This window comes from Peromyscus maniculatus, chromosome 3 (genome assembly GCF_049852395.1).
Source record: "Peromyscus maniculatus bairdii isolate BWxNUB_F1_BW_parent chromosome 3, HU_Pman_BW_mat_3.1, whole genome shotgun sequence".
In the NCBI taxonomy this organism is placed as follows: Eukaryota; Metazoa; Chordata; class Mammalia; order Rodentia; family Cricetidae; genus Peromyscus; species Peromyscus maniculatus.
The window spans coordinates 34914294-34934101 of record NC_134854.1 but is presented as its reverse complement, the minus strand read 5'-3'; the positions used below and the strand labels follow the sequence as shown (position 1 = coordinate 34934101).

Here is a 19808-nt window from a genome sequence, read left to right as displayed (position 1 = left end):
GGCTGGGAAGACAGTGCCATGGCTTTTCCAAAAGACTTGAGTTTGGTTTCCAGTACCCGCACTGGGTGGCTCACAACTCACATCAACATAACCACACACTGACCTACACACATCCATATAATTAAAATTAAATAAAAAGAGAAAGAAACACAAGCACATGAGTCAGTGGGATTCTTCTTTTTTTTCTTGGAGTGAATGTCCTAGACTGGTGAGTGTAATACAGAATGCAGTATCATGAAACAGGAGGCGACTGGAGTTGGTCTGTCATCATGCTATTGCCATTGTTTCAAAGGCAGGAGAGATGCTGATGGGGATAAGGAATAAGCAAATATGCACTTCACAGAGCTCAGTGACTGGGATTCAAATCTGGGCTTCAGCTTTGCTGGATGTTATTAAGTCATCTATATAGGTTTTCTGTGATTCAAATTTTCTATTAGTCAAAGGGCAGTAATAACATTTGTTTTCAGCAATATATTAATAAAGCTGTAGGGAGACTTTGATTTGGGTAGGCCATCTGTCTTTCCCAGGTTAGTACTAGTCCTGTTCATAATACTAATGTGTAAAAGATTTGTTATTGGGGACTTTAGTAGAATAAATACCAAAGATGCCTTTTTAATTTTTTGAGACAATGATTACATTATTTCCTCCTTCCCTTTGTTCCCTTCAATCTTTCTGATACACCTCTACCTTCACTGTCTTTCAAATTCATGATTTTTTTTAATTGTTGTTATGAATGTGTGTGTATGCATGGGAGTGTGTGTGTGTGTGTTTACTTGTATGTACATGTTTTCAAGATGGTATTTGATAATCATGTGATGTGTTCTTTGGCTAGGGTTGTGATCTCAAGAGCATTCCCCTATCTGCATGAGTTGTTGGTCAAGGATGTCCAAGAGACTCCCAAAACATTGTGGGATATATATATATTTCAGCCCATCATGGTATGGAAAGCATGGAAGAGTGGCTTTGTGGTTGTGGGAGCTTGTAGACTCAAGTGTTCATACAGCAAGGACCAAGAATCAGAGAAGTCTAGAACCAAAGATGGGTACAGTTTTCAAAAGCAAGTTTCTAGTGACCTATTATGTCAGGTGGGCCCACCACCTAAAAGCATCATAACCTTCAAAATAATGGCACAAAAAATGAAGAGTGAGCCATCCAAACATAAGCTTGTAAGGGGTATTTTAGAGCCAGACCATAATGCCAGTAATGTTATCCTGGTTCTTTCCAGGTAATGAAAAGTATCACTTCCATTCTTAACCAATGAGAAGGCCATCATCTATGCTGAGCCAATTCAAGCACTGTGCCCACAGTCTCCAAGTTGTACGTTTAAATATACCTATCCGATTGCTTTATAAAGTTAACTTCTGTCAGTTAAAATATTAAAATAAAATAGCTTGTGTCCTCTTTAACTGAGCAGAAAAACATTGCTATATTTCCAACATGGTGATTTATTCTCAATAAAAGTAATTATTGTAGAAAATATTTACTACCTGGTATAACTTTTAAAATGCTACTGGATTTAACTCTCCTGCTCCTTGTCTTGGGAAAATGTCTCCTGTAGGACTGGCAGGCCTTCATGTTGCTCCTTTGCTGATGATAGCTTTGTGCCTCTGATCCAAGGGCAGAGATTAAGGGTGGGTGCCACCATGCTGTGCTTACATGGTGTTGGGACTGGACACAAAGGATGGCTTACATGCTAGGCATGCATTCATGAACTGAGCTACATTCCTATCCCCTCATTAAAAGATAGATTTACTTACAATTTTCTGAAGATTTCATTTACAAATGAAATTTCTGAAATACAAATTCTGGTTTCTTTCTGTTGTTATAATTGGATTTCTACTTCCACTTTCTGTTTTACTTAAGAGAAGATAAATTTATTTAAAAGAAAAAGAATAACAAGATTTTTTTTCTGAAATATTTGCTAGAGACATTGTTAATCTAAGAACCTTAGCAAACTCATCATCTTCCACGTCACATTGCCGGTGCCTAATAAACTCTGAACAGATTCCCTTGCTTAATTGCTTTCCTCGCTATTAAATCAGAACTTGTTTAAATTTGATGAAGCTTCTAGATACAAATCTGGTCATAGTGGATAATGACATTTGCCACACAGCATTTCCAATTAGTGCAGAGAGACACACAATTTAGAATCGATGAAATAAGTGGTAAGAACACACACAGAAGGGGCCCCAAGCCCAGGACTTGTGGGGAGGGCTTCCCAGAGAAGCAGCCAGTGTATCATGACCAGGAAGGCTCAAAAGATGACTTAAAAACCAAAACTCCAAAGTAATTGGAGTTAATACTCAGATACAGCATAAACCAAAAAGATGGGGAAAAAAGAGGGTTCAGCTTATGTGAATCTTCCTATCGATATAAACCCCGGGGTAATGTTAACAGATCTGGCTAATATGGTTTCTGCCAAAACTATCACAGCAAGCTTTGCAAAGCATCCCAGTTCCACTGTTGTCCTTTGACTTGTGTCTTCTTAACCCCACTGCTCTCTCCTGGGAGACATGCAATGTCAGGATCTGGGACTCTGCCCTCCACCAGACAAAGGCCATGCCACTCACAACTGTAAAACTCGGGACAAATTTCTTATTCTCCTTACTCATTCAGTTTCTTAATCTTTAAATCATGGCTGTTTTCAATTTCTAGCTGGCACAGCTGCATAGCTTTCAAGATTAGAATGGAACACTTAGAACAGAGCCTGGTTTATCCCACGACATTTGAATACCGTGTCTCATAACTGTTACATATATGTCTCACCGGTCTAGTCCTGGGAAGCCATTTACGCATACTGCCTTCACCTCATGACATCTATGTTCGTCACAGTCACTGGTTTACACAACTTTAAAAAGGCAACAGGTGTGAATTGGGGGAAGATCTGTGGCAGGAGTGTGAATACAATCAGAATGTGTAAAGCTGGCAAAGAACTAGTAAAAAGTAGTCAGTTCCTATGTTTTAAAAAATGAAATGCTATGTTATTGAGTGGCAACTACTTCAATAGTGTGAAGACATGTGCAAACACTTGGTATCAATGAAAAGGAAAATAAAATATATTGTCTATAGAATGTTCAAAAATCCATTTCTCATTGGTTTGTTCCCACTGGCCCTTTCTCCTAAAGTCAGATTAACAGGATGTCTCTGTAAGGGCTTCACATGTAGGATAGAAACTTATTTGTTAGGTAGTCTCTTCTACACAGATAGAGTAGGTAGTTGAAAGAATTTCATAGATTATTATTTCCCAGAACTCAACATTTTTATCTGGAAAAGCAAAGCCTGTCCCACTTAGTCATAAAAATGCATAGAACACATCTCTTCATGGATGAGTTCTCAAGTGTGTAGCTATTGGCCATACAGAAGAATTAACAATGCCCATGGTTGATATTAGAGCATAATAACATTATGGGGAAATGTAAGCATGTATTGAAGATTTTATCCAATAAGTTTTAATTATCACAAGGCAAATAACAATAGGTTTCTATTTCACCAAAGGGAGGGGGGTCAAGTGACTTGACTAGACACTTTAGAAGCACCAGGCTCACATTTTGGAAAGTGAATATGTAAACATATCTGCAAGCTGCATACTCTCCCTGTAGCAATTGCTGTGAATTAGAAATGCAAACCTTCCTGAACAAAGCACCAGGAAACTCATCGCCATGGGTATTATTGTGGGAAAAAGCAAGACATCATCAGACTTGCATCAGTGGGAAATGTCTTCATTAGGAGATGAAGGAGAATTATGAAATTCATGCCCAATTATTGAAAAAATAGCCTAAGGAAACCATCATTTTCCACAGCACTACTCCCCATGTTTTTCCCTGGAAGGCCATCAAAATGTAGATTTTTTTTCTGGATTTCCACCCTCTAGATGTCCTTTAGATTGTAATTATGCCTTGTCATGTTTCTTTTCCCTCTTTTAAGTTCTGTTAACTGGATGAAATATAAAATTGAAAATTTAAGACTTAGAACTGAGTTACTCCTGGTAATGGTTTCCAAGAATGCTTGTGGAATAATATACAGAGATCTTTCCCTCTAGAACAGTGGTTCTTAACCTTCCTAATACTGTGACCTTTTAATACAGTTCCGCATGTTGCAGTGACCCCAACCATAAAATTATTCACCTTACTACCTCATAATCATAATTTTGCAACTGTTATAAATCGTAATGTGAATATCTATGTTTTCCTGTGGACTTAGGTGACCTTTGTAAACTGTTTGTTGATCCCCCAAAGGGGTTATAACCCACAGGTTGAAACTGCTGCTCTAGAGTCTTCTGTTGCCATGACTTTCTCCAGTGTGTATAGAAGTTTATATCTGAGACTGTCTTGAGAGTCAGTCATACTGAAAAATTTCATTTCATTATGAATTAGTCTATCCATGAGTAACTTGTCCTAGTGCCTCTCCAGATCATGTATTCTCACAGTTCTATATGGACATCAATCATTTCAGACCTCTTGTTTCTACTGAAATGTGCTCAGTCAAATTTTTCTGAACATGAAGTTGAGGCTACTACTTCATATGATCTCCTCAAACCTGGATGCATATGTGGAAACATACTAGATTTTCTACACAATAACCATGTTTCTATTGCATTCCTTAATTTAAATCTACTTTCTTGCTCACTTAAAGCAAGTTAATTTTTTCAACTAGGTATGGTTAAGGAAAGCAAAATTAAGTCTGTGTTTACACAAATTATATCTTAGTAACTAGAATTACACTATGTATGCAATTGGTGTTGAATGCTCTTTATGAAATGAATAATTGAAAGCAAGACAAGTGAACAGAGGAATCTTTTACTAAATTACTTGTGACAGTGCAGTTTTGATATTTAGTTCCATTGTGATATTTTTCATGATTTGAGGCAAAAAATGATTGATGTATATGCATGATTGTGTTCATCAAAAATCAGCTCCATGCATTTCTTATGTAATATTAAAGGATGATTTAATGTCAACAACAGAAAGTCATTCACAGAAGCCAGTGCAGGTTCCTTGCTTTACTCTTTCCACTGAAGTCCATTTAAGGGACTCCAATTTGTAAAAGTGTGGCACTTCACCTTTGTCTATTTGTATATCTGTTCTGATTGCAGTTTGTGACTATTTTAATTAGCAAATGTACTCTTCATCACTGTTGATTTATTTATCTGGAATGTGCAGGCTCATGACTATTTTTTCAACAAGAATTTTAGGAATTGTTCCCATGGTATCTGGGAGTTACTCCAGACACTCACATTATCATTATTTTAGCAGCCTGCTGAGAATTCTGCAGGTCGGAGTCACTTGGAACAAGGTTTATTGGTGAAATCAATCATGAAAAGTGTCTGTATTAAATAATAAAAGCAAGGCAGGAAAGTTTAACCAGTCAGGAATTCTAAAGTTACATAAGGTCCGAGAATTCCAATCCATCACATATACCTGTCCTGCCAAGGATCTCCAACACCACTAATCCCAGTCTGTTCTCAAGCCACATACACCTGACTAAGTAACTGGTGCATTTGTGTGTGTGTGTGTGTGTGTGTGTGTGTGTGTGTGTGTGTGTGTGTGTGTGTTATGAATGTGTGTGTGTGTGGGGGGTCCGTTTGTATGTATGTGATGTGTGTAAGTAGGATGCTGTGTGTATATGCATCATGTGTTTGTACGTGGTGTGTGTGTGTGTGTGTGTCTGTGTGTGTGTGTGTGTGTGTGTGTGTATGGTATGAATGCTTGCGGGGATGGGTGCATTTTTTATGTATGTGATGTGTGTAAGTAGGGTGCCGTGTATATCTGCACAGTGTGTGTTTGTATGCGGTGTGTGTGTGTGTATATCTGTATAGTGTGTGATTGTATGCGGTGGGTGTGTGTGTGTGTATATCTGTATAGTGTGTGATTGTATGCGGTGGGTGTGTGTGTGTATATCTGTATAGTGTGTGATTGTATGCGGTGTGTGTGTGTGTGTATATCTGTATAGTGTGTGATTGTATGCGGTGTGTGTGTGTGTGTGTATATCTGTATAGTGTGTGATTGTATGCGGTGGGTATGTGTGCTCTTCGACTACTTACTGTGGGGTCTTTGCCAGCCATTTTGCACTCTTCAACTTTGATTGTTGACGCTGGCCAGAAAACCTGCTCGGGAAGAAAGATGAAGTTTGTATAATCTCATTCAGGCACACAGCAACTCAACATTCTTCTTTTGCTTTTGACTACCTGATTTCTTTAAGGTGTTACTATGTTTGATTTTCAAAATTCTACTTTTACCTCCTGAATTCAAGTATTGGGCTATTGTGTTATTTTATCATTCACTTTTTGTTCATCCAATCAGTTTTTTCTTTAACAAATCCTGTTCAGTTGTTCAGTAACACACACAAATTCATAATTGTGTATTTAAAAGTCATTATAAAGATAAATGTACAGAACACAACACACATTTTATCCTTTGGACTTATGCTCTTACCACCTGTGTATTTCATTATGAATTGTGTTTATGTGTCTATCTTAGTTGGATATTGTCTTTGGTAAACAACACAGCCAGACTGAGATTTACTTAAACTGGGCCTCCATGTAACTCAGCAATGTAACACATGAAATGAAACCAGTCTCCCTGAAGCACTGCTGGTATTCTAAGTCACTGCTGTTTTGGGTCACTTCTGGCAGAAAAGAATAGATTGTCAGCCTTTAATATAATAATGTAAAGTGTACTGCTTATAACAAACTTAGATCCTTAACACAGCTTTACTCTTTTACTCCATTGATGCTTAATTTTGCTTTTTTACTGTAAAAGAATGATACATACAGGTTATGATTATTCAAATATCCATGCAGCTAATAGCCGTATTCCTCACACTCTGTGGATTACTTATAGAAGACATGGTTCATCTTACTTTTCTAACCAGGATTTTCATGGTAAACTTCCCCCACTCACTTCTTTTTCATTTCAATAGATGAGTATACAAGGATTGTTTTTTCATTCATTTTCAGAGTTTCAATTGATTTTTAAAATTTTTGAAACCAAATAGGAGGAATTAGACTAAATATATTTTTCAGCTGTGAAGTAAAAAGTAACTTTTGTGTGTTTGTTTCCAGTATTTTCTGTTTTTCTATCCTATATATATTATTTTCAGTGTATGAATTCTTTGAATACCTATAATGTCAAGGTTTCCCTCATGAAAATGGCAAACTTACACTTAGAGGTTCTTGGCTGATGTTGTTGATGTTCAAGGACAAGATGTGGTCTTTGCTCCCCACATATATGCGGTCTTGGTCTTCATCCATTAGTAATATCCTGTAGTCTAACTGGTGGTGGGACAGACTGAAATATTCAGAGGTCTTGGTTTCTCGGAGCTCTGAAATAGTGAACAAGAAATGTTAAACAGAGTGGGTTGGTACTATAATTTCATGATTTTACGGAAAGATTTACCAAAAGAGCAAAACTAAAATTATAAACCTTTCTTCTATGATAATAATGTTTCCACAGTGCTACTTATATCTTTAGTATAACCAACAGCTTAAATGTGAAGGCCCACTCAATAAAAGGAAACTCACACCTGGTACTGTGAACTTTGCTACCTACTTGTGGCTTCACAAGTTGCAGATTCTAGAGGAGAACCTACTAATGTCCTTTCCCTAAACTAATGCAATTTCTGTATTGTAAGTACTTAGTATAGTTTCTCTCTCCTTTTCAAATAAGCCTTTGCAAGGGATAGAGACTACCACATAGATCCACAACTGGTCAAAATGCAGAGAGTAAGTGTCCATGGGGTGTCTAACTCTAATTAATACATCAGCAGTGCAACTTCTCAACCTAAGGCACAGAAAGCGCTAGAGAAGAGGAGGAAGGATGGCAGTACCCAGTGGATCAGGGTGCCGGTTGCTAGACAGTGCAGCCTAGAGCAGGGAAAACGCACCCTTGAGCTCCCAACAGCATAGCTGCCTGAACAGGAGTGGCAAAATGGCAACACTAACTGACTTTCCAACATGAACTGAGGAAACTACACAAAGTCCTGCTGCCAGATGAACAGCGACTGGTAGTCAATGGCCACCAAGAAAGGAAGAGTCAATCTTCTCTAGGGACAAGCTCCCACACAGAGTGTCCAATACAAAGTAGTCATCCCTGGACATGTATATACAGGCAACGATAAACTCTACAGGCTATGTATATGTGTGTGTGCACACATGCGTGCATGAGTGCAAGCATATACCTGTGTATATGCATGTGTTTGTGTATATATGTATATGTGTGTGTATTTATATTAAAATATTAATTAAATATGATGAGACTATGAATTTAGAAGTAGAGGGCATTGGAGGAGTTAGAGAGTGAGGGGGTAGGGGAAGAAGTGATGTAAATGAAATATTCATATATGAACTTCTTTAAAAATTAGATTTAAAAAATTAATCAATTTTAAAATAATGTTTGTTAAGATATATATTTAATTATTATTATTATATATTTTCTGAAATGAATCAGAAAGTTAAAGTTCATGCTGACTTTATATGATTCAAAAATAATTCACAATTTCAGTAATCATAAATTTATTAATGAAAGTCATTAGCCAGTACAGTGAGTAGAAAGAAAAATCAATGATATGGAGACTGTCTTCTTGTCAATGTCTTATTCTCAGAGTTAGTACATTCACCATTTTAGGATCATCTCCAAATAACTCTAAACCACTGATACATTTCTTCTATGTAATTTCCACTACCTTAATATGCTTTGCTTCAAGTCACCTGAAAACAGTTATTGCATTATTTGTCCTTCAGGAGGCAGCACCATTGGATGACAGCATGCCCGTGAATATGGCAGAAGGAAGGCCTATTTATGTCCTCAGAGTTGTGACCTCTCAGTGATCAGTGACTCCTGTTCATTCAGCCTCTTTTAAGTTGAGTGTCTGAACTTTGAGAGCCGGGAAGACACCAGGACAGTAAGAAAAGTCAACAGTCACAATGTATGTACCTCCTCTGCAGGTAAAAGCTCCTCTGCAAAACTTAAGACCTCTATGCAGATAGTCCTAAATTCCATTGATCTTGTGACAATGATTTTAAACAGTGACAAGCTTTGAAAGTGCATGCTTTCTAAGGTTTCTGACTTCATGATATATTGATTCTAAATTTGTAGGCAAAGAACCCAAGTCATATCTCTAGAACACTTGTTAATGGCCATGGTTTGGCTTATAGCAAAATAAAAACGATAAAGATTCTTACAGGAAGTCAAGAATGCCATTTGTGACCACCTGGACACACTTCATGTGAACTGGCAAAGCACACACAGATCTGTGATCGCCTGGACACACTTCTTCATGTGAACACAAAGCACACACAGATCTGTGATCGCCTGGACACACTTCTTCATGTGAACACAAAGCACACACAGATCTGTGATCGCCTGGACACACTTCATGTGAACACAAAGCACACACAGATCTGTGATCGCCTGGACACACTTCATGTGAACACAAAGCACACATAGATCTGTGATCGCCTGGACACATTTCATGTGAACACAAAGCACACACAGATCTGTGATCGCCTGGACACACTTCTTCATGTGAACACAAAGCACACACAGATCTGTGATCGCCTGGACACACTTCATGTGAACACAAAGCACACACAGATCTGTGATTGCCTGGACACACTTCTTCATGTGAACACAAAGCACACACAGATCTGTGATCGCCTGGACACACTTCTTCATGTGAACACAAAGCACACACAGATCTGTGATCGCCTGGACACACTTCATGTGAACACAAAGCACACACAGATCTGTGATCGCCTGGACACACTTCGTGTGAACACAAAGCACACACAGCTTTAGTAAGTGTGTTCAGTTCTCCACTTTAGAACGTCCTCCATAATATAGTTCAATAGTTTTAGCCAATAATATGGAATGATAGCAAAAGAGCACATTTGACTGTGTTTAAAAATAAACAAACTAACCTTCCTGTCTCCATTTCTTTTTCAGTATAAGCAGCAGTTTAGTTTTTATGATTTGTGTGTGTGTGTGTGTGTGTGTGTGTGTGTGTGTGTGTGTGTGTGTGTGTAGAAAATCAATTATTTCATCTTATGCTTCCATGTGATGATCCATCATCATCAAGAGAAGCTAAAGCAGGAACATAGGCAAGACCTGAGGCAGAGGCCATGAAGGAATGCTGCTCCCTGACTAATGCTCCCTGGCTTGCTCAGCTACCTTCTTTTTGTATTTTTACATCTTAATTAAATATAATTACATCACTTCCTCCTTCCTTCTCTCCCCCTCTCTATTTCCCCTTCCAACCTCTCCCATGCACATCCAAATGAAAGCCTCTATGTCTTTGATTTTATATGTATATATAAAATTATAAATGTAATTATAAACATGTATACCCACACATATTGCAACAATAGCTTCTAATGAACAGCTTCTAATGAATGTTCCCATGGAATGAATTAATATATGGAGATATATAAAATGAATGAGAATGTTAAATTTCATTGGAATTTAGTAATAGTAATATTCAATTTGGACCAATAACTATAGGAAAAACATGGAATAGCACAGTCACAGGCCTACCTCACAACCAAAACATCTCTAGAATTTTAGAAGCCTTGATGTGCGGCTTTCTTACTAACTGTCCCGTCTTTTGTATTTACAGCCCCTAACTGTCACCTCCTCACCCTGCCTAAGGTAGTTCATGTGGACAGTTTCTCAAATTCCTCCCCATTCTCCCTCCTTCCCTCTCACTTCCCCCCCCTCCTTAGATTCTGTCACCATTTTGTTCCCTGATCTGCATGAAAATAAAGCCAGGCATGTGGTCTTAGCTGGGAAATAAAAACACTGAAATCGATTTGCAGTTTTCCTCTACCTGTGTCTTCAGAAAGCCATCCCAGTCCTGAATTAGCCCCAGTGCCAGAGAGGGCAGTAACCACATCAACCTAAAGGCCTTTCTGCTCCAAGGGTTTTAGCTGTCTTCTCTGACCATAAAGCATCTTCAAATTTAATTATGTGTAGCCCACTGACAGCTGACAGCTGTTAACCAGGAAGATTTACTTCACAACTGCCACTTTTGTGAAAGAAGCCTAGGGTATTTTGTTCAAATGCTACTTAAATTACTGTGAGTAGTGATAATTGAGCTTCGGAGCTGTGGGGGGGAAAGAGCGAGCTTTCAAAGCAATGGGAATTTTATTCATAAAAAGAACAATCCAAGACTCCATTGTTTCCTTCAATGGAGATTCCACTGGAAAGGCTGTAGTCTGGAGGCTTTGTCACACTCACAGGAAATGAATGATCTAATGATCTGATGGCAGTGAGGGAAGACCTCCCTGTTTTTAGTAAGAATTGCCTCTAAACAAGACAAAGACTTGCATTTCTTTTAAATGCCAGTGGTGATAACATGCTATTTTACAGCATCGGGGTACAGCATTGTTTCTCAGGCCACACTGAAATGATTGGGAATTAACTTGGCTAAGGATACTGTACGCAGGGTTAGAAAGCTCAGTGGCTCCACAAAGGGCAACATAGGTCTCCAAGTTCCTGGGAAAAATCTCCTGGGAAAAAACATTAAAAAACACATATTTCTGCCCTGATAGCCACATTATAGTAGATGTCCACGATGGAAAATTACTGTAATGCCTTTACGCCAAGGTTCTTTCAGGGGAAATTTCCAGAATAATATGCTTACCTAAGGTTTGCGTGCTCAGATGAACATTTCTGCATTAGAGAAGCCATTGTGAGCCTTAAGAAATTAAACAAAACTGGGAGGACAACAGGGTCCCCAGTAAGCTAAGCTCCCCTGTCTGCAGCAGTTAACGCATCATTACAGCACTGAGAACGTGGATCAGTACATGGTGTCGTATAGCTGTCAGTAATGCAATATTCCTAACTACGTGAATCTTAATAATGGAGTGTTGACGGGGCCTTACAACTATATTGTTAAGAATCTCCTTCACTGAAAGTTTCATTCATATGATCAGAGATGTGATCTTGGTAGAATGCATGGGGAACCTTTCATGAATGATAACCATTAGTCTTACTTCCTTAGTAAGGGAGATCATTTACTCAGAATACCACTTTGGTCTTTTATAAAGGTCCTGATTAGGTAAAGAATTACTGCACTGAAAATCAATTCCCAGGACTCTCTCAGTTAGAAGCAGATATAATGGTTACTCATTAATTACATTTCAAGCATAGGCTGTGCTATCCGTTTATTTATTCAGCACATTGTTATGGCTTGGTTAGCACCGTAGGCTTGACGCTTCACTCAGATAGATGATGCAGGTGAGAAGATAAGCTTTTGTGACAATTTGAAACCTCTCCTTTGCTCTATTCTTTTATGGAGCTAGCCTGCAGAAACATCTTGGAAGAAGACTCTATTGAGCCTTAGGCAGAAAGCACAGGGTAAATTTCAAAGCCTTGCTTGCTTTTGACCTTAGAGACAGTGATTCTGACAGGATAATGTCCTCTCCTGGATGTCTTATCTTAGAAAGATTTTAAGTAGAGAGGGTTTCATGATTCATCCTTTCCTGGAGGCTCAGTGTTTTAAAACAGGGCTACAAACTGAATTTTACCTGTCCCTTTAGGAAAAACCAGTAGATAAGGAGCTGAAAGGGCACCCCAGTAAAATTATAGTTCTTAATTCCTAATGTAAACAGAGAACAGCAGGCAGGTTGTTAAAACCACATTTGCTCAAAATTAACAGCCCTAAAGAGTAGCCATCTGTGGGCTCATCAGTAGAGTAAGAACTCAGCCTTAAACACTCTCTGGATTCCTACTCAATGCTTCTGTGTTCGGCCCTGATATGATTCTAGGACCTCTGCAAAACCATTAACATTCAGCGAAGTTCGATGGTCATCTCAAACAAGGTCACAAGGTCACTAGTGGAAAATTCTCAAAGCAAGGACGGTTCTTAATCTGTGAGCAGAACCAGGTAACCTTAACTTTCTGAAGCATAAAGACATGCCACATTTGCAATTCTGGCATGTGCTTGCCCTGCACTGGGGTCTGTGCAGAATCTACAAAAGCAGTAGAAATGCATCAGCGTCTTGAATTTCCTTTGCTACTTTGGAAAAGGCAGAGGACCAGACTGCAGGCAACTGCACCCAAATCTGTCACAGCTTAGTGACGCGGTTCTCCTTCCCCTGTGCCAGGCCCAGAGGCCTGATGCAGACGGTATGACAGGCACGGTTCATGCAGAAGATAAATGGGTCTCTCATCTTCGTTCTTTGATGGATGAGGAAGATTAGAGCAGAGCCACTAAAGTGGCGCATGGATGAGAAAGGGACGAAGGGATACAGCTCTATTCAGTGAGCCTGGCCAGGGAAAGGCAACCGTGACGCAAAATGGATTTCCCGGGCACTGCATAAGGGAGGAGGTTAACAAACATACAGGAGCCTTTATGAAGCAGGACTCTCACTCCAGTTTGCCACAGACAGACCCAGTCTGTGCCTGTTCTCCGAGAGTAATTACCAAGAATGCCCCTTTGATTCTCAAAACACTGCCATCGGCCAGTTCTATGCTCACTGTGTCTTAAAGCTCCCACTTCATAACTGACTCAAATGCCATTCTGTTATATCTGGAAAAAAGGCCTCCACGGCCTGGTGTGAGATAGCTAGATTACCTCACTGAAAACCTCAGTCAGCACAACAGTGTCTCTTCTTATTATTTTGGCCCTTCTGGCCATCTATTTTTTATTTTTTATTTTTTCACATCTTCAAACTGGCCTTGCTGGTTTGTGTCTCAAGGCCAAACATCTCAAGATACGATATTCTTCTTGATCACAAGATTTTCCTGCTATTTTCTAACTGCATAACTCCAATAAGAATATGAAGATAATTTAAGCAGGGCAGAGTTACTAAAACTGACTTGACACCAAGAAACCCTGTCTTAAAGAAAAAAGCTGCCTTGAATTTTCAGATCAGGACTGTCTTTAGTTGCTTGTATTTCTCTCTTTCCCTCTTGGGCTTTCTCTCTTGCAGAACATTTGCAAAGTTTCAGAATACCGTGTTTGGAAGTTAGAAGATGACACAACACCAATTGTTAAAATAGACTTTGTCTTCCGGATGTAAGATTCTGAATATGAGACAAAGTCTTTGCCATTCACATTATTTGTTTCTGCTAATCAATCTAAGCTATTTTAATGTCTGTAATCGACTCCTTTGGTCATGAATCATTAAAATGAGAAAATACCATCATGTTTTAGAAAGTGGAGGCTTTCACTAAAGAAGTTATGAAGAGGCAAAGTGTGTCTGTGGAACAGCATGGGGAATATCAACTTTGCAGTCAGTTGCTGGTGCTGAAGGGTTTTCACAGATCACACCCACCACTTTACCCCTATGCCTTCAAAGCAGCCTCTAGAAAATTCAAGAGAGAATGATGTCATTTAGTGGGAGGGTTGAGATTGTCAGCTTGCCACAATCTAGAATCATGGAGGAGACAAGCCCCTCAGAACAGGTTAGCACTGAGCATGGCCATGAAGGGTCATCTAGATTAGGTTAGTTGAGCTAACTGGGCTGATTTGTGTTGAATAGGCAGAACCTTATTAGGGCCCGTGTTTCCCCGCTGAATTAAAGGGGAAAGACAGTTAGTTCAGCAGGAACAGCCATCATTCCACCTCCCAGATGGGGGTGAGCTGGGAGTAGAAGCCTCCTCCTGCTGCCTTGCCTTTCCTGCAACAATGGCATATTTTCATTTAAACTGTAAGTCAAGCTATTTCTTTTTTCCTTTAATTTGCTCTTTTGCATTAAAAGTAATACAAATAACTAAGACATTTAGTAGCCAGAATGAGCTCTTATGCTCCCTGCATCAATAAAATAACTATGAAAACAATTCATTCTACACTGATTGCAAGTATCATCCATTACAAATATTTATTTTCATCACTATGGAATATCTGGAAGTCTAGTATACTTTTTATTTTTATTTTTTGAGTCTCATAGGAATGAGAAATATTTCTAAAACCTTTTCTTAGAAATATACATGTATATAAATCTAATTAAAACTGTATTTTCTTCAAAATAAATGAGGCTATAACAAAGAACAAGACTTTATTTTCCTACCTAAACCATATTGTATTTCTGCTGTCTGCTTCAATTCAATACAATTCAATAGGAAATCTTAACTCTGATTTTTTTTTCCTTCTAAGCTCAGTTGGAGGTTTGAAAGATATTAGGTACAAATTTTAGGTTCCTCGTTGGGGAGTCAATGGTAAGGATCACTGGAGGTAAAGAAGATGCATTTCTCAACATGCCTTCAGAGACTCTGAGCTAGCAGGAAATGACTTCTGGGAAGGAGATTCAAATCTGAACCTGTCTCTAAACTGTGGAAGGATAGCATGTAGATACCGAGCCATCAACACACATCATGCTTCTCAATGAGAAGACACCTTTCTCAGAGTACCTATTCAAGACATAAATATAGAAACAAACTTGTAAATGAGTAAGGGCCTCCCCATGACACCTGCTTCTTGCTATTCTAGACACCTCTGGGAATGGTGCCAGAGCAAGATGTTCAGCAACAGTGGTCCCAAGGTGGTCATCAAAGAAGCATGATAACAAAGACAAAAAGAAGGTTATACAATTACAATTAGAAATTGCTTTAATGAGTTGACCTCATTGGATATAATAAACTTACTATATTGGCTTATATACAGTCTTAAAGGTTTGTAACACATTTATTTATGCTGTTATTTTTAAAAGGAATTAATGAACAATTACCAATAAGATCACGAAGGAAATAGTGTAAAATATGAATATTCAAAGTTCTTTTTTTTTTTTTTTTTTTTTTTTTTTCTTGGGTTTTTCGAGACAGGGTTTCTCGGTGTAGCTTTGCGCCTTTCCTGGAACTCGCTTTGGAGACCAGGCTGGCCTGGAACTCACAGAGATCCGCCTGGCTCTGCCTCCCGAGTGCTGGGATTAAAGGCGTGCGCCACCACCGCCCGGCGAATATTCAAAGTTCTTGAGTGGGACAAACTCAGTGACAGAGGAAAATAGTTCAAGCAGTGTGTGTGCACTGGGCAGGAATGAGGACTGGACCTGGGTTTTCTGGTGAACAAATACCTAGAAAAGAAACATGATGATCCCCTCCCATGTTCCACTGTAACAACATCTGCAAAGATTCTTACTGCATCATTTATCATTTGTCTGTTATAAATTTCCCCATATTTGTTGTTTTCCGTGACTTAAGTTGGACCTCCTTGGACACATGGCAACTTTTGAGTGGGAACTTCTAGGGAGAAGACTTCCTAGCTATAAAAGTAAGAGGTCTCACATTCGGGTGAGGTCTGCCCAGTTTACTTTTACAAACGCCTTTCATAGTTTTTGCCACAGGTTTCTGCACAAAGCCTGTATTTACACATAATGCATCTGGCTTTCTACTCAATAAATTATTGCTTAAAGCACATTCATTTCATCTTTCAACAGATTGATTATTGAGTCTATGGATTAGTACAAAATATCTAAAAAAAAAAAAGTCTTGGTGTCTGCAAACAAGGCATTCTGGGGGTGAACCACAAACACTGTGAACAAGATCATTCAGGAATACGAGCGAACAAAGACTAAGACTTCCTGATTAGACAGGGAGAAATATTTGACTTTTCTTCATTCAACAAATATTGCTGAGCCATTCTCAACACTAAGGCCCTCACTATTAAACACATAAAATGGAGTAAAAGACAAAGAAGTTTAAAGGCAAGGATAGCTGCTTTTTATTAGGGCTCAGGAAGTGTCTGGCAAACCATGACCTGAAGACAAATATGAGTCAATAAAGTGAAAAGCATTTCCTAGAGAGCACTCAGCACTTGGGTAAAAACCTTGACTGGATGAGGAAGAGTCAAACAATGGTCAAATGTGTTTAGGGTTGACAGACAATTTGGGTTGGATGTTCTAGTCAGAAGAATGGACCCAACAACATGCAAAAGAAAATCTACACGTTTCTGGACTGTCAAAAACAGCCTGTAAAGATGCAAACTCCTAAATGCCAAACCCAGGTTGCTGGATTGTTCCCAAGTCACTTACCATATTAACAACAGCAAAAACTGTGAGAAAGTGTAGGATAACCATGTATGAAGTTCTAGAAAGGCAGTTTAAACTAATAAAGAGGTTGGGAGAGAATGCTTTTGATGCAATATTAAGAGCATAGAGAAGAGTGAGAGTATGTGTATGCCACGATTATTGAACATCAGCAGAGAAATAAATATACGTTGGAAATTTTTGACCTATTAATCACTTGCTTAGTGATTTGCTCAACTGCAAATGAGGGCTAATTAAGAGGTCTTCCGGTGTTCTGCAAGCTCGCAGATGTGTTATTACTCTCCGGTAAGGCTCAGGATGTGTGAGCTTTCTGTACAAACTACTGGGCTGTACATATAATCTCAAGCAAGCTCTGCATGCATGGCACCTAACAAACAATTGAACTACATGAAGAAGGAAATGCAAATTACTAACTGGAAAGGAGCTACACACTGCCAAACGTTCTCTATCTCTAATTCCTTCAGAATGATGGCAGACCACCCAGTTTTTAGTAAGTTTGATTACTCAGGACTCAAAGGCCTAGCTCTCCCAACCACTGCGAATACTTGAACTACTGTTTCATTTGATGTCTTTTAAAGCCCATTTTTTGCTTGAATATGGGAAAAATATAATGAACTGTATATTGTACCACCTAAAATTTAAATGGCCAGACATTATGAACAAAGATATGTGGAGATATTTTCCCTAAAGCGACAGCTATTTTATCTAAATATTATTTAGTTCAGTGTGACTCATTGTTTAACCAAGTTATTGCACTTGGCTTCAAAACAAGACCCAAGTTTGGAGAGCCGCAGAGAAGAAGTTCACTTTATCTGAAACACTTTGGTCAGTCTACAGTGCACAGCCCTGTTCTCCTTCTGGCTTCTGTCTGTCTCTCCTGACACAGGAGAAAACAGAAGATCAGTAACTACTGCTCATTATTGGGAGTGTGCTTCACAGTCATGAGACTGCCTTTGGATTCAAGAGAACAGCAAAGAATCCACATACATCTCCTGTGATTTAAAGCCCCGTTACCACATGTATGCCCTCCCCCCCCCCATCGCAGCTCTTCACGCTCTTCATGCTGGCATGAGCTTTCCCTTTCCTCTATGCTACACTGGGAAACCATTTGGTTTTTCCTGTCATGGGTTGGCATTTGAGATGGTACCACTTAGTGTCTCACAAAAGGACATCAGTGTTGCACTTCTTTGTTTATGCTCAGGAAACATAATATTTATGATTTTTGCATGTGCATCAAGGAGAAAAGAAAAAAACTTGACTCAAAGTTTATTTTACAAAATGCTGCCACCTTCATGATATAAACATTAGCCATGACTGTTTTTTAATTTTCAACATACAAGTGGGAATAAAGCACAACTCAAAAGTGGTAGAAATAAAGCATACACAAAAGAGGATATGACAATTACCAGAAATTATAACTTTAGTCTAAATGTTAATGAAGTAGGGTCATACTTTTAACATGTGGAGATGTTTTATTCCATTTGCTTATAGCCATATATCCATGAATCTCAAAAGGCAAAATGAATTTTATTAATTAAAACAGTGGGTTTAAATAGCTGAGATGGGGTGGGTTGCTTTGTACCGACCCTTAGGTGACTTAATGGGAAGAAGTCGAGCAAGCCACCTCTGTACAGCAGGAGGAACGGGCAGATGCAAGTCTAGTAAGGTGTTTGCCTCTGGTTTATTTTCATCAAAGACAAACATTGTACTTCCCCAATTTAAAATACACTGCAAGCTTTGTTATTTTAGAAAAAAAAGTATGTAAAAATAACAAAGACTGCTTTTTAAAAAACATCATGGAAAGTTAAGTTTTAGACAATCCAAGTTTAAAATCAACTTATTAAAAAACATACAGATAAATGGATTTTGTTTCTAATCTAATGCATTTTCCTGGAACAAAGTCTGGCTTATGAAGACAGATCTATCCACAGATCTTGGCTCTGCATTTGGCTAGCTAGCTATGTGGCTTTAGGCAAGTTATTTAAACTGTGGGTGCTTAAGCATCCCTACCTGAAAGATGGAGATAATGCCTGTCTTCTAGAACCATGGAACTAATTGAGTGAGAAAATAAGTGTGAAGGACCCAAGCCTTGTAGTTGTGGATCATACTTAGCTGGGGGGTCTTCACATTAAGATGGGAGTTTGAGTTTTAAATAAGATATTTCTGCACAGTTTGGGCTTTAACGTATTTACCTAGAGTTGTTTTAGTATTCATCATACTAAAAAAACTGGTGTAATAATGTCTTATTTTTATTAAGGTACAGCCCAGCAATATAAATAATTATAACACCTCAAAATTTTAACAAAAATAGTTCTTAATTCCAAAATAAAAATAAATGAGAAAAATAAAAACTGTTTCCCTTGATTTTACACAATTTCCCTGTGTTGAACTACCACTCATCTGACCAAATTTGTATTAGCAATCTATCCACTCAAAATACCTATATTCTCTAATAACGTTTGACATGCAGTGTCTTGTCTAACCTCCACAATAATCCTATTAATTTGATGTTAGAAAATGCGGGGAATCTTGGGAAAATATTCTCTTGTTCTCTGTGGAAGGTGAGAACATGCTGGGCCAAGGACCTTCGCCTCCTTCACTGTCCTGAGTGTAACTTTGGTTTTCAGATTTCAATGCACATGAGATACCCAAATTTCTTACAAAAATAAAATAAAATGTCTTAGGGATGAAAACAGCTCTTTCCAGAAAGAGTTACTTACAGGATCTTTTCAGAGCTGTTTGCTGACCTTATCAACCTAGCTTGAGTATCAAGGCCACTCTCAAGTCTGTCTAGGTCCTCCCAGGGTTGTTTCCTTTACGGCATTCA

General features: G+C 38.6%; 1 protein-coding gene across 1 annotated transcript in view; it reads right to left on the bottom strand.

Annotated features, from left to right (window-relative positions):
- The window catches only part of Sema3c (semaphorin 3C), a 156117-nt gene that overhangs the window by 72252 nt on the left and 64057 nt on the right, over window positions 1-19808 (bottom strand). The window contains exons 3-4 of the mRNA XM_042272933.2: window positions 7160-7320; window positions 6041-6103 (exon numbers count right to left, since the gene is read on the bottom strand). Coding sequence (XP_042128867.1) covers window positions 6041-6103; window positions 7160-7320 — 224 coding nt within the window. The remainder of the gene's footprint in view (window positions 1-6040; window positions 6104-7159; window positions 7321-19808) is intronic.